Source organism: Malurus melanocephalus, unplaced genomic scaffold, assembly GCF_030028575.1.
Source record: "Malurus melanocephalus ecotype Western Australia unplaced genomic scaffold, MMel_1.1 scaffold_212, whole genome shotgun sequence".
Taxonomy (NCBI): domain Eukaryota; kingdom Metazoa; phylum Chordata; class Aves; order Passeriformes; family Maluridae; genus Malurus; species Malurus melanocephalus.
In genome coordinates, this window is record NW_026623444.1 from 1,147,283 (window position 1) to 1,162,663 (window position 15,381).

The 15,381-nt window shown below is 45.1% G+C and overlaps 1 protein-coding gene across 1 annotated transcript in view; it reads right to left on the reverse strand.

Annotated features, from left to right (window-relative positions):
• C2CD2 (C2 calcium dependent domain containing 2) overlaps positions 1–15,264 on the reverse strand; it is a 31,886-nt gene extending 16,622 nt beyond the window's left edge. Inside the window, exons 1-6 of the mRNA XM_057373992.1 lie at positions 14,863–15,264; positions 12,830–12,928; positions 4,156–4,275; positions 3,735–3,836; positions 506–628; positions 46–166 (exon numbers count right to left, since the gene is read on the reverse strand). Of these exons, the coding sequence (XP_057229975.1) occupies positions 46–166; positions 506–628; positions 3,735–3,836; positions 4,156–4,275; positions 12,830–12,928; positions 14,863–15,150 (853 nt within the window). The 5' untranslated portion in view covers positions 15,151–15,264. The remainder of the gene's footprint in view (positions 1–45; positions 167–505; positions 629–3,734; positions 3,837–4,155; positions 4,276–12,829; positions 12,929–14,862) is intronic.
• Between the last annotated feature and the right edge of the window lie 117 nt (positions 15,265–15,381).

A 15,381-nucleotide genomic window follows, 5' to 3' on the forward strand; every position in this document is an offset into this window, starting at 1 on the left:
CCCTGCCCTGCCCAAAATGGAGCAGCAGCACCCAGGTCGTGTTACCTGCAGCACGGAGATCACTCAGCTTCACCGCGATGTTCCTCACCAGCAGCTTGAGGTCGTGAGCCCTTGGAGGTTTGGGAGGACTTGTGCCCTGAGGGAGAAGGCTCGTGTTCTGTACATTCTGCAAAAGGCAACCAGGACAAGGGGGATTGTGCACAGGCAACACCAAACCCTTGTGTCACACTGACACAGKGAAGCTGAGCTGGGCTGGGCTGTAACACCAACAACCACACCGAGGGATGACCACAGAACCTCCTCTGCCACAGGCTATGTTGCTCCAAAGCTGTGTCCCTGTTGTTTCTCATCCCTGAACACTATTAAATAAGTTTATCAATCACAAATATATAATAAAATTACTCACATAGATCACCATTTTATTTTATTATATATCACAGATATATAATAAAAGCACTAAGCAGAAGGACATTTCTCTAAAGATTTGGGAAGGAATAAGACTTACCTGAACCTCCTTTGTATCTGCAGGCCTCACACTCAACACTACAGATGGAGAAGCTGAGCTGAAGAGGTTCTTCAGGACATCTCTGAGCGTTTCAGGTATTGCACATGTCCCTGCTGTCTGTCCCTGTGAGGAAACAAACAATCGGGTTTCTCAAAACTCAGAAGAATTTAAGGCAAAAATAAATTTGGCATATACCCAAACCACCAAAGCCATCAAACATTAGCTTTGTCAGAGAGAGACATGGTTTCTGTTGCCAACAACACATTTTAACAGATCATGCAAAGAATTACGTCAATTTCTCCATTATGCATTAAAGGAAAGCTAGAATTAAACACTGAAAAAGTCACATGCTGTTCTGAGAGTTAGGAAGACACAGCCGTYATCCACAAAACCAGAAGTTTCATTAAGAGTTTTTATCTTATGATGGTGTTTAAAGACTCTGCACTGCTCTGCACTCCCCTGAGAGAGCAGATCAGGTCATCGGATAAGCAGATCGGCACCATTCCACCGATTTAATGGGAGTTATGCCAGCTTGCAACAGCTGAGAAGAAACTAATCCTGTGCTGCACTGAAAAAATTTGTTATAGCATCTCCTGGGAGTCTTCAACCTTGCTGAGAAGTGCAGTGTATGGACATGTATGGAAAGTTTTGCTGCTCTGGGGCACTGAGTTGTAGTTTGGCCATTCAGAAATCCCACGGCCATCTGTGCTTAGCACCACAACCTCTCAGGGATCAGAACACCACAGATTATTTTAYTGCTTAAACACATGCAGCTTCACATGGTTAATTCTAAGATGTATGAAGAGAGGGAACTGCCCTGCCCTCTCTGTGCTCCTGGAGAATGCTTGYTTCCCACAGCATGCTCCTCAGGAATTTTCTTCTGCTCAGTCACCTACAAGGTAGAGATCTTTAAATTAAGCTATTCCAGAAAGGACAGTCTGACACCCAAGAGCTCAGAGGGTGAAATATCAGAAGGGCTCTTTTCTCAGGAGAAATCTCAGTGAGGGTTCTTTTCTAAATGAAAGACTGAAGTAGGAGACAAAGATCTGACCTAAAAACAGAAGACTCATCCATCTTTTCCCATCTGATACCACACTGAGAGACTTCACTGATGTGCACATTGCACAGCAGATCAGGAGTAACAGCCCTTTCCAAACTACCCAGGTGTTACAGAAACAYTTAGGTTGTTTCACAAAAAGTCGCAGGAATGCTGTTTTATTGCCTTATCTAAATGGCCTTTGATGACAGGTGCAAAACACACAACAGCACTGGCCAGTTCCACAGAAACTCTACTGTATTCAGTGCGCCCTCAAATAATCACAAAGAAAACAGGCACTGGCACATCTCTGCAACTTGCAGATAATTAATAATCATTCACTTTAAAAACTATTAAAGTAAATTAGGCTGTTTATAGCCTCAGTTTCAGCAATTTCATTACTTAGGTTATTCAAATAAGCAGATAAACTGTGGTTAGTATTCACTGTTTTGAAGGTAATTTCCCTTTTCTGCTCWTACCTAAACTGTAAAATCCCAGCTGCCTCTTGTGCTGTGCCATCAGCCTAATCTGACATCTGTTATTTAAMAGCAACAACAGCAACCACAGTCACTGCACTTGTGCTCATAGGTATTTTCTGTTATTTCCATAGTTATTTGGAAAGGAGATTAATGATTAAAGAGCATCCTGTCAGCTCAGCCTCATTTTTAGCCATCCTTATTTTAGAAAGTAACTCCCCACCACAACATCCTTGACAAGACAAGGCACAATGGCTTAACTGCCACACAAAAAAAGATAAAGACAACAGGTTTCACTTGGGGTTTGGCTTGGGCTCAGGGTGCACAGCCACCACCACAGCCAGCCTGGGRCACACCAGGCACGTGAAATCACCTYGTGCCAATCCAAGCCCTACCAGTCAGCCAGGCTGCCCAACACARCTCAGGTTCACCCAGCCACTACCAACAGAAAATGGGTTATTACACCCAGCTTGGGTGATGACAAAACCACCCTGGAGATAATCACAAGTAATTAAAGGTGTTTATTTGTACACACAGTATTGCTTCYGAAAGAGGAAAAAAACAAGACACAAAAGCTGACACTGAAGTTCAGGAGCTGAAGCAATTTCTGAGGTGTAGGTTGCTCACAGGTTTTAGCCCTGTGTTTATTGCCTGTTCCATAAGCACTAATAGAAACTTCAAAGTAAAAATAAAGCCCTCTAACYATTAAAGAACTTAACAGGCTCATTCTAAAAATGCAGGCAAAGCACAACAAGTGCAACTCTGCAACCCTGGGCRCCTCTCAAAAAGCTGGTTGTGAAGTCCAGTGACTGCACCAGTCATCTGTGTTTGTCAGTAAGGATTTAATATTTAATGACTRTTTGGATGTGGATAATCAGTACATGAAGGTCATTGACACTGCTACGTGTGCATGGAAAAACCTACATTAAAACACACTTCAAAAGATTTGTCTGTCTTTAGTTATGAGTTTCACATTTTTATGGACAAAAGCTGTGGTAATAAATTATTAAGACTGTAGCTCACCCAGAACAGGTCTTTAGAATCAGCTCTACAATTAACTTGYAACTACAATTAGTTTGTAACAAGGGTTTTTCAGTCAAAAAACCAACCACACAAAACACAACCCACTGTTGTTAGAAAGGGTTAAGTCACCACATGTGTCCCAAAAAAATATAATCRTGAAGGGTCAAAGGCAGAAGAGAATCCTAGTCATGAATAAACTTTCTAGGGGATRTCCCAATAAAACAATCCCCAATGAATCAGTGCTTACATACAAAGATAAGGTACAGCTCCAAAAGCATCAAAATATTTTTAGATCATCCATCATTTCCTTAAAATAACTGTATTTTCACTGCTGCTTCTGATCTATTGTTGTCAGATTTCAAAACTGATTTAAATTAAGGAAGGAGCAACACTGTAATTGCTTTGATGGAAATACCATTATTACTGGCATTTAAAAAATTATTTTAGAAGTGTTCTGAGAGAGGGTATTTAAGAACAGGCATTTTCACATCTTTGAATTAGGATGAAAGATGTTTGCAAAGTCATCTGTCTGTCAAATACAGACTTGTTTCAGTAATCTTGAGATGCTGCTGGATTTCAGAGATGTAGGGTTTTGATGGATGATCCATGGCAGATGATTTACACCACATTTTGGACCAAGGGGATGGAGACCCATCTTCTCTACCATTACAAYAAATAAAACCTATTGACTGACCTCCTGCACTGCTGGCTGGACTTCAAAGTTGATTTCATTGGTGTTAATGAGGAACCACTCAACTTTGACATCCTCTCCTTTGTCCTTCACGTAGAGCTGAAGCTGTAGACAGGAAAACAGTTACTGGAGAGTGTTCTGGTGTCCTGTAAAGCAGGGCAATTTTCATGCTAAGGCTCAACACGAGAAGAATGACACCAGTTTCTGAGTAGGCAACTTCAAAGAAGTTTAAGAAGGCAGAAGTTGCTTAAGCTTTGAGAGTGCATAACAGTYAAAAAAGTGAATTGCTCTACACATCCAAGTACTCTGTACCTGACATGTTATTTATCCAGTCTACTGAAGAGGCAGCTTAATTTCTGTATTTACAACTTGCCCCAGAGGGAAACAAAAGGAAGAGAAGAGAGAACAACACTTAAGACCTTACCTGCAGGTRGACTGGGGACAGTGTCACACTGTAGGACTGAGCTTCGGCAGCCTCAGGCGGAGGGGCTGAGACAGCAACGAGGAATTTAACAGAATCTCCCACCACRTTGCAAGAAACCACCTGGGCAAAGRAAAAAGGTRAGGGGAAACAAAGGAAGGGAAAAACAAATTAGTCTTCAGAAGGGTTGATAAAGACAAGAAAGAAAATAAGAAAGGAATTTAAGCTAGCAGAATTTTGCTAAGTTCCACAGGTGGGAAATTTTTAAGCAATTTCATTCATGTCCCTACCTCTTTCTGTACATTCTTCTAAAAACACATAGTTCAAGAGTTCAGTTTTRTATATGAAATTTAATACCGGCAAATTATTGTGTTTCCCAAAATTTCTTTTGTATAGCTACTTAATTMAAAAGTAACTCCTTGCCTGACAAGGACTCCTTTCTATTTCACATATCTATGTATTAAAACCTCAAAGAGTGCAATTTTGCAGAAAGGAGACAAAGATATTTGTTCTTCCTCCTCTTCTGCTCTAAGTAGCCTACAACAGGACAGCTGATTTGCCAATCTTTAGCTTAGTGGTATCCTACAAATCTGAAACTTTGATATAACTCTGCTGCTACAGAAGAGGATTTTGTCTGAGTAATTTCAGTTCTCCGTGGGATGGGAAAGAGCAGAAGCCTCTAAAGTTCACTCAAGCCTTTGACCAAACCAAGAAAGGTCCTGAAATGTGGAACAAAGCTAAATGTCTGGGAAAAGTCTGTGTGCTACTTGACTGCAATACACTTTTATGAGCAGTAATTTAACTTCTTATCACACTGAGTTTGTAAACACTGCACAGTTTTTCCTCCCTCTCTGCTACAAACTGAGATGCTGGAACTGCCATGCAAARTTCCTGGAGTGTGCAGAAATTCCTGGAGTGCTGCTGGCAGCAAAGCCCACGGGGTGGAAGTCAGGAATTATTCATCACACCACAGAGACATGTTTATTTTGCAAACAGATGTGCTGGTTGAGGAGAGCTGCTTGTCACCATCCCTCTGTGGTTACTGTCCCCACAGGTCCCCTGGAAAGGACAGCTGGGCCCTCCTTACACTGACTCAGGCAAAGGGAACCAGGTTAATGCAATGCACAGACAAATCATTCCCTGAAAGGTTTGTCTGATAAAAACTCTGCATGGTGCTATTAAACTGTGYTTGTGCACTTACTGCTCCACTTACTGGCACTGGAGTTGAAGCTGAAAGCTTTGAAAGGAATCWTGTACCTCCTGGAAGATCCTTATCAGTCTCTCCTTAAATACATTTCATCTCCCTGGGCTCTTTAGGGTAGATTTTAAGGATGGCCAGGGCATTATCAAGGGCCTGAGCACATCCATTAAGGCAGAGACTTAATTACAAATGAACAGGGAGTGGGGAGGTGGATATGACAAATAAAAATCCCCAACCACACCCACAATAAGCAATAAGATTTGCCTTTTCATGTATGTCTTCTGCAAATTATAGTTTAGAAGTGGACAAATGAGTTTCCCTCACCTCTCCTCTTTCCCAAAGTCTAACTCCTTCAGAAGTGACTTCTGATACTAATCCCACACAAACACCAACACTCAGCATTATGGTAAAATATAAAGGATTTTTAATGGCTAACAAGAATAAAGAGCCCAACTTCTTATTTTACGTGTAGCTGAGCTRAAAGACAGAATCACTCCTTTCATTCAAAGTAATGGATTGACATGGTGATTCTTTAAAGACTTCAAAAATGAAAAGGTTCCTCCCTCTTTCTTGAGGAAAGAGGAGGAAAAAGGACAAGTCTGATGCAAAAACTGCTGAGACTTCCATATCCTAAATGCAGTGTTTTATCATCCATACATGTTTTCTCCACACATCCATAGGAAGTTCAGTGCATTCAGAACAAGTCAGACTTGTTGCAGAGCCATTCACCTGGAATTTCTGGATGTCCTGGAGCCAAGGTTGCCAGGTATGTGGCTGATTAATGCTTTTAAAAAAATAAAGTGTGGCCAGAGAGTTGGTAGATGAGTTCATGTGCCACTTGTTTCTTAATCRTGTTTAATTCCAAGTAAAGGATGGAAACAAACTGCAGGTGCTGGAACGTTCTTTCTACATTTTGTCAAGAGACACTAAAATGTTTTTTCATACATATTTTTACCTTTAATTTCAAAGCCCAGACCAATGGAGTTTGGACTTTTATTCTCCCCGATTAATTTATTTTCTGCCAAAGTCATCTACTAAGCCCTACTCCCCTTCTGCCCTCACTTTTACTAAAATAACTGTGGATTCAGGTACAGACACCAGTTAATTTTTAATCCAGTCATCAAAAGGAGTGGCTCCATGCTTGTAAATGGAAAATAATATGCCTTTATGTCAGATGAATCCCTTTGTTCTGGAGCGGATAGATGATGGAGTCAGAATACTGAGAGAAGCAGAATTCTGGGCTAGAATTTGAAGAGAAAGCGGCTTTGTTTTCATCTAAGATGCTGCCACAAATGGTGAGAAGGTGATTAAAGAGACTGCAGCTGCTGCTTGGCTTGCTGAGTGACATTCCTTTAGAAGTCTAGCAGGTGATTGTGATAGACCAGAGCAGAAATATGTAGGCCATTTCCCCCATGACAATCACACAAAGAAAAATACTGAAACCTCCCGTGCTCTGCTTCTCTTCCCCCTGCCTCATTCCAACCTGCTTCCTCAAATTCATTTTCTCCGCACAAATGAAAATCAGGAGAAGGGAGGGCCAGGCAAAGCATCCCTTTCTGGTTTYCAGTGGGAAGAAAGAGGAAGGATAGCTGTCTGCAAGAAAACAGAGGAGCCTGGATTGATGGGAAGAGAGTTCCCCTTGAATTTCATGTATTTTTCTCATTCTCTCTCCCACCCCCCTTACCAGAGACATCCCCAGCCATCAGCACTTTTGTGATTTGGAGTCTAAAAAACGTGTCTTTTGTAACAAACTGCTTTTTAAAAATTAAGCCCTGCACAGCAGCTGGGACCAGCTAATTCAGGACTCCCAGAGGGTCACCCCCCAGCTCTCTTTTGGATCCTACATCTAGACAAGATGCATCTCCTAAATTAGCAGAAATAGGGTGAGGTGAAGAAGCAGCACAAAAGACACCAGGACCAAGGTATTTTCTCCCTCCATCATCTCCCTTAGCACAAACWACCCTCTCTCCATGTGCTTTGGGGATCTCCCACGGAAGGAGCTCCCATCCTTTTCTCAGCTATCTTTGTGTCCCTGCTCCTCCTCAGTCCTCTGCCATCCTCCCCGCAGGCATCTGGCATTTAATCATCCCAGTGCCAGGGTTATTCGTGCTTTTCCAGCCCCTCCTCTTTATCCCTGACCACTCCAGCCCATGATGGGGTGAGCCGCAGTGGCCAAAACTCTGTTCCCCACCCCACGCCTGACACTGGCACCCAGCTCCASAGAGCTGCAGATGCTGTAACACAATTGGCCTACATGTATCTAAAATTGTGAGTACAATTATCCTAAAAACAATCTCTTCCAGATAAACAGCTGCAGAAACAAAGGAGACAGAAAAAGCACTGCAGTTTGAGCGAGACTATTTTTCTGAGAAACTCGAGTGTCCAAATTTCTGTACTTAAAGCTATTAAAATCTTTCCCCTTGCTTTGCCCTCCCCCTCTATATTCACACCTTTCCCCCTTGCAGCTCCTCTGGAAAGAGCTGCAAAATTTCAGTTTTTTCCTTCCTGAAGGAGCAGCAGAATCTACATCTCAAGAAGCATTGTGGTGTCCCTGCTCCTTGCACATGCTTGCTCTTGCCTTTCAGTTTTGGCACTGGCACCCCATTAATYTGTGCATTACACATTCCCTTTTCTTTACTCTCCCCTCCCCAAGCACAGCAGCAGGTTCCCTCCCTGAGCTGAAGAGCTGTGACTTCAGGGGGAAGTTCTGACAGCCCTGAAGGGGAGAATTTTCCCCACCTTCCCCAGGCCCTGACCACACCACATGTGTGTGTAAAACCCCCAGTAGTACAGGTCTTGATTGCCTTTTTTTGTTTGTTTTCTGGAAGGAAATTCGTTTTACTGCATCTGGTATTTACTTCCAGAAAGAGCAGGTTACTTGAGGTTACTCAGTAGTATGTAAGTAATACAAATATTTAACATTTTCACAACAAAATTAGAATTCACCATGAGGCAGCCACACAGTAAAAGTTGCCTTGATCTCACTGTAAGATTTAGGACACTCACAATTTTCYGTATTTCTCCCAGAGTACCACCATGAAAACGGTCTTTTTTTTTGGCATGGAAAACTTATCTTGTCAATGTCCACAGAGGCAGTTTGTCTGGACAGCTTAAAACCTGACCACAAGAAGATTTTTCAAGTCAAAAACTTCTGCCTTTTGACAGTCATAAACACTCAGCTGTTCAGAAGAATTACATTATCTTCTTGGTTAGCACAGCCAATTCCTTAATTTCTAGAGGGGGTTTCTCCAGCTTCTTCTCTACCCTGTCTTTATCCAAACAATTGACCAAGTGACCAGAGCAAATGTAGGGGAGATGACAAATGCAATACTTAACCTAGGCCCACRTAGATGTGGATTTTTAGGAGCCAGTATCAAAGTAAATTTGCCTGTAAACACAGTAAAAACCTCAAACCATTTTTCCAAATGGTGGTAAACACCACAGTGAAGGCAGGATAAGGGATAGACTCAACACAGCGGTGAGAGTTTCCATGTCAGCAATAGAAACAAAGCAGAAGTTGATAGAAYACATGAATTTATCCACTCCTTTGAGAGTGGATAAATTCAAATTCAAATAGTGGGAAAAAAAACGGTGAGAGAAAATCAAATAAACAAACAAGGAGTACAAGGAGACAGAACAGGAACAATTTTCACTCCACCTAACAAGTTCAGTGAATATCAAACAGTGCAAGGGTAGGAAGCAGTACTTATATTTCAGAAGAGCAAAAATAAATAAACACCAGAAGTAGACTTGCTAGTTTGGCCTCACTATCATGCAAGTCTTTACAAACCATCTGAGACTCAGCACAGCTGAAGACATGAAGACCAAGAAGMGACAGAAAACCCCAGGAGAGGTTTACCAGTTTGTGCTGCAGTAGCTTGGAGAACAATTCACTGCAGAGACACAGTTCCCCTGTGCCAGGGTGCTAAGGGTTCCCYGATCCCTTTGCCAAGCTGGCAGACGTGGCACAAGCCTATAGGAGGCCCACACACATCTGCAGTAGCAGCTGGAAAACAGACATTGCCAAACCCAGGATCATCTCCAGTGAAGCAAACAAACCCCCACCCYGATGTGTTCCTTTGACAAGGCACTCAGTTCCAAAGAAGGTTAGATCATAATGTTGTCTTGTTTAACTYGGTAGGCTCACCCCACTAATAATTAAGCTTTACTCCATCATTCCCCCATTAAGGTGGACTGGGATGTTGGAAAGGGAGAGGACAATACACTGAGCAGGGAGGTGAAAGCTGGAAACAAGTTATGGAAGAGTCTTTCAGGCACCAAACCTATTGCACAGTTAAAGTYCAAAATACCTCAAGGGGAAACCTGAAAGAAAACATGATGATGAGAAAAGCACAATAGGAAGCATTAACATAAAGGAAGATTAGGTCATCACACAGGAAAGCTGAAAGACCTTGAAATGTAGGAAAGGAATGCAATACAAAATACACAGAGTGTGTGTGTGTGTGTGCGTGTGTGTGTGTAAGAATTAGCAACTGCTGCTCATACAGAGGACGGCTGATCACTCAGAGAACACCATAGGGAGAAAGACCTTGATGCAACAAGGCACTCACAGCATGGAGCAGCCACAGGAGAGGCAGACTGGAGCCTAAAACCCCTCAAGGAAGCACTTTCAGAGACAACAAGAAGCTGCCTCCTTGCATGGTGAGACCTCATCTGTAGGGCTGTGTGTCAGACTTCAGCCATCAAGCTCAAAAACATAGATTTAATTGGAGCTGCTGCTGAGAATGGGTGCAGAGGACAGACTCAGGAGCCGGCACAGCATTGTGAAAGGAGACTGAAGGAGTATCTCATGTAGTCAAGCTAAACAAAAGCTGGAAGGAAATAGAATCCCTTCATAATACATTTACTGACATTAAGCACCATGGAAGAAGACTAAACACATTAAGAAGAAAGGACTATATTAGTGCAAAAACTAAAAGAAGCCATGGGAAAAATCTCCATGGGCCATAATTCCACCTAGGCTTGTAAAAAAAAAAAAAACAGCCATTAAAGCAGCAAAGCTCTGGGATGGCTTTTGAAGCAAAATGGGGACTTAAAAGACATCAGGAACTGTACATCGTGGTCAGGATTACAGCCCACCAAAAACAATGAGAAATAAACACATGTCATAACTAAGAATGATCCCAGTTAGGAGTGTAACAGTGAGATTAAAGGAATGACTCTGAAGGAATTTTACCCCTTTCTATTTAAGTATGAAGCAGAAAAAAAAGGGAGACTTCTGTCGTAGCCTGCTCCATCCAAACCCTCTGTGCCAAGTCCCCAGCAAGAGAATCCTCTTTTTTATTGCCTTTTTTGTTGCTGTTCCTGTTGTGAAGTCTTCTGGAAATAGACTGCACTAATGGAAAGGCTGGCAGAAAAAGCTAAGACTRAGAATATTTCTCATGTTTTCTTTATTAAAACAAAACAACCAATACCACACAATGAAAACAGGCCACTTCATTCTATATATTTAGGCTCTGGCCCAAAATTGGAGTGAAGGCAACACACAAATAGAGGCTTTATCAAGGAGCAGTGTGGTGTAACCTTCAGCCACAGAGCAGCTCTGTTCCTATCACCACAGCTTCRGCCAAACTGAAGACCAGCAGCATTCCCACCATGTCTGCAGCACTGCACTGTGCAGCATACACCAGTTTTTGTCAGAAGTTAGAGTSTGGGCAAGCTGCAGAGAAAGATTTCAATTCTGCATGCAAACATTAAGAGTTTGAAGAGCAAGAGGGCAAAACAAAACACATCAAGAAAACCGCAAACAAAACGAAACAAAAAGAAAAAATCAAAACCAAACCCCCACCCCCCCCAAAAAAAAAAACCCAACAAAACACAAAAAAAATCCAAAAAAAACAAAACCAAACACCACCTTGGGACCCTTGGTATTACCTAAGGAATATGTAAGAGACAATTACCATATAAGAGAACTCCTGAAGTGTTTAGAGAAAGGTATGCATTTAAAGGAGAAAAAGTGGCTACCAGGCTGCCACTCTAAGGTTATTATACCCTGTAGTTCAAATAAATATTCAGGTTGTACCTTAACTGAAGGAGTAAGAATTACTCAGTTTTTTCCAGCAGCTGTGCACAAGATTGTAGAAATGGGTTTTAGCACARTTCAGAAGAACCCAGTATATGAAAGCAAACCTGTTTTATTCCAATGAACTTTAAAATGTGCTTCTATTGGTTTGAAACCATGTTAGATTTCTGTCTGCAGTGTAACAACTTGATTAAGATGCTGAAATGGCTCAACCCAGCCCAGCCTGTCCCTTCCAGCAACATTTTAGACACTGTACTGCAAGACACCAGCTTTTTGTGCTGTTATTTGCCAGCTTTTATTTGCAGCAGCTCTCCCTCGGGTCCTGGCTTCACATATGACACAGCACATCACCTTCAGACCTAGCAGTGCCCTCTCCTTACAATTTCCCACCGTGGTATCTTCCAGTGGCACAGAAAAATACTTGTGCCAACCCTACCAAGCCAAATCTATCCAGCCCCACCAYTGGTACTGAAATAAAAAAGAAGAGAGAAAATGAGTACACAAACAGCTTTACATGTTAACAATCCCCAGCTGCCACCAGCCAGGGTGTGCCTCCAAGTTGTGTATCAGGCAGATAAGCATGCATAGTTTTCTAAGGAATCATAGTAGAGCTGCTTAGCATCTAAATCAGAYGATCAAACCAAAATAACAAAGCAAAACTAAAAGCAAAGCATTAGGGTAATTTGATGCAGATGTCTAAAGCTGAGCACCACTTCAGATGTAACTAGTACTTACACCATGACAAAAATGCAGGAGTTATCACAGCTAATAMACATATAAAGATTTTTTTTCCCTTGTAATGCATTTTTGCTCTTCCAAGAGCTACATTCCGCCTTATTTTAATTTCACATGCACTGAACCACCTTCCAGTATGTGCAGTGGGAGAGGAGGAAAGAAATCACTCGCTCCTCACTGATCACAGTGTTCAACAGAATCAAGACTTCACCCTCAGGACTCTGCACTTGCTCCACTGATGCTTACTCAGCTCCCACTTAGGAAGCAAACCTGTCATCAGCCACACAAACAGCAAGAGGCAAACAAAGATGTTTGCCTGTCCCAGAAGAGAAATTTCTTTCTTCTCTGTGAAGTCCCCATCGCACACTTCAGCAACAGGATGGGGAAGCACCATCAGGACTGTGGAGGTGGGGGACAGGGCTCCTCCATGAGCTCACTGAGGGCGTAGCTGTAAATTTGGCATAACCGTGGGTATTGTGCATTTGGTGGAAGCCCTGGAGCACATTCTACTCATGACTTGCAAAAGAAGTGAATCAATGCAGAGAATTTGCACAGGTTCATTAGAGAGGCWGCCTCTTACCTGCCTCAACAAACACAGGTCAAGGGTACAGATGTACTGACAAATAAAACTTCCACTGGCGCTAATAAAACATTTCCTGACCCAAAGTACACTGAAAGGCAACAAAGCCAAAGTTTACCTTCTCTCCTGCTGACTTTACAACACTRGTAACTTCTTTAACTGCCAGCTCGAGTGGCTCTGCTGGGTCATCTTCCTCAAATGTGAGCAACTGAGAATCCTAAGAAAGAAGAAAAAGAAGCATCATTAGGTGATGAACCCATCAATTGAAAACAAGCGATAAAAACGCACTGCCAGTCAAGTTCCTGAAATTGCAAATGCATGTCAAAACTTCCATGTATTAATTGCATGACACCTCACTACATAACACAGGGTAGAGCCTGAAAACATATACTTAGGACGTAACTATGGGCCTAATCATAACTCATCTTGCCCTGTAGTGGAATATCAAGGTACACAGTGCAGGGCCACGTCTGTGAACAGCGACAGGGTTCAGTGAAATTGCTGTTCTTCAGCAAAGATTTATCAGTGCTGCAGTTTSAAAAGGCCTGTTTGGTTTGGCCCAATAATCTGGCTGCAGCAGGCTATGCCAAAACTAAGAAACCCCAAATATCATCTTGCAGAGGTGAGGAAAGAAGCCTTCCGCTGCCCAGCCCTCCTCATCAGTGACGGCAGACAGTGATGACAGCCACTCAGTCTTCACACAGACAGCAAAGGCTGCCTTTGGGCACTGAGGTCATACTTGCAGAAGCACCAGCACTGCATTCTCCACCTGCTACCCACACTGAGCACTCAGCCCCGCTTCCCTCATCACCCGAGGTTGTTTTGCACGCAGGAATTTCATTAGCTCGGTGCCGCTGACATTGTTTGGGGAGGCTGACAGCGGGAGCAATGCCACGCCGCAGTGCCAGGCGCTSAACTGCTGGCTCCAGCTGCTCACCCGGGCAGGGAGGGTGTGCACATCCCTGTCCAAGGGTTTGCCCTCTGGTCAGGACGGGAAGCTGCCACTTTGTCTRGTTATTTTCAGTTCCCATCACCTGTGCTCAAGCTGTCTGGGCCCTTCTCTTCCATTACCTTCATTTCTTAGCAAAACTCACTCTTTTCTCAACAGCACTGTGCAATTTGAAAGGGCGGACAAAATATTTTCTTTCYGCTGCCCAACTTACAGTGATATTTGGAAAGTGTTAATTTTTATTTCTTATCTTTCACATACACATGTTGCCTCACTCTTCCTTCTTYCCCAGCCTGCTCTCTAACATGTAAGAAGAAACCTCCTAGGTCTAAGAGGTCCCCCTTGGGAGAGGGCTGCACACAAATTCAGAGACCTGGGACTATGCCACTTCCTAGACAGTTTTTCCACAGAATTTTCCACTGACACAACAAGAGTTTAGTCCTCAGGACAAGGAAATCAGCTTGCCCACGACCCCACCTAACCTCCTCGCCTCTTAGACCCAGGCATACCATCACACATCAGCAAGCAGGATGCCACACTGTGCCGTTTGCAGGAAGGGCAGGTTGGGATGGGAAGGAATGCCACGTTTCGTGCATCCTCCCTGACCCAGGTTAAGGCAAACTGATCAAACCCTGAGCATCCCGCCCACCATCCAGCGGGTTCGGAGGACACCAGCCCTTGGAGTTACACCACATAYACGCGGGTTCAGCAGGGCCTGAGGCATCACGGGGGAAGCCCAGCTCTAGGAATTATTTGCCGAAGGACGGGCCGCAGGCCCAGGCCAGGAAGTTTCCATTGTTTCCTCCTCCCCACGCCCGAACAATGTTATCGGCCGAGTGAGCCCCTGCCAGGGGCTGCGGGGGTCGGGGCTTTCCTTCCTCCCCAGCCTTCCCTGCTCCCAGGCGTGCGCCCACTCCGTGCCTCTRGCCAGCTCCTTCCCGCAAATCCCCGCCAAGCAGTCACCAAACACACACGTGTAAATACACAAACACATACACACACGGAGGGGCAGGAACACACCCGGCATATTCCCGCACCAAGTCGCAGCGTCCCTACAGCCGCTCCTCGCAGCGGGGAGCGCCCAGAGCCGCGTCCCGGAGTGACGCCCCTCGGCCGGGAGGCGCCGRCCCCATCCCGGCGGGCATCCCCCGTCCCTTCCCTCCCTCCCGCCGCCCATCCATCACCTGCATCCCGGCACTCACCGCCCGCTCCGCCGCTTCGGCTCGGAGCGCCGCCACCCAGGCCCGCCGCCACTGCCGTCTCCAGCTGCCCCGCGACAGCGCCCATGCAAGCACCGAGCCGCCCTCCTCCAGCAGCTCGTCCCGCCGCTCCGGGGCAGCGGGGGCCGGCGGCGGCGGCGGGCGGCTCCTCCGCAGCGCCAGCAGCGCGTACTGCACCAGGTACACGGCCAGCGTGGCCAGCGCCGCCACGAAGAGGGCGACCAGCGCGCCCCAGCGCAGCTCGGCCAGCCCGCCCGGCAGCCACGCCATGGCTGACCATAATGGGGCCGCGAGTCCGGACCCCTCCAAGGCGTGCCCGGCGGGGAGCGGCGGCCGCAGCCCCGCGCAGCGCTGGATCGACCCGCGGGCGCCGGCGCAGGGACCGGCGCTGCCCTGGGACGCGCCGCGCTGCCCCGCCCGCCCACGGCGCAGTCCCCGCCCCGGGGCGGTGGAGCGGGGGGGCCCGGCCCCGGCCACAGGCATGGCCCCGGCGCCGGCTCT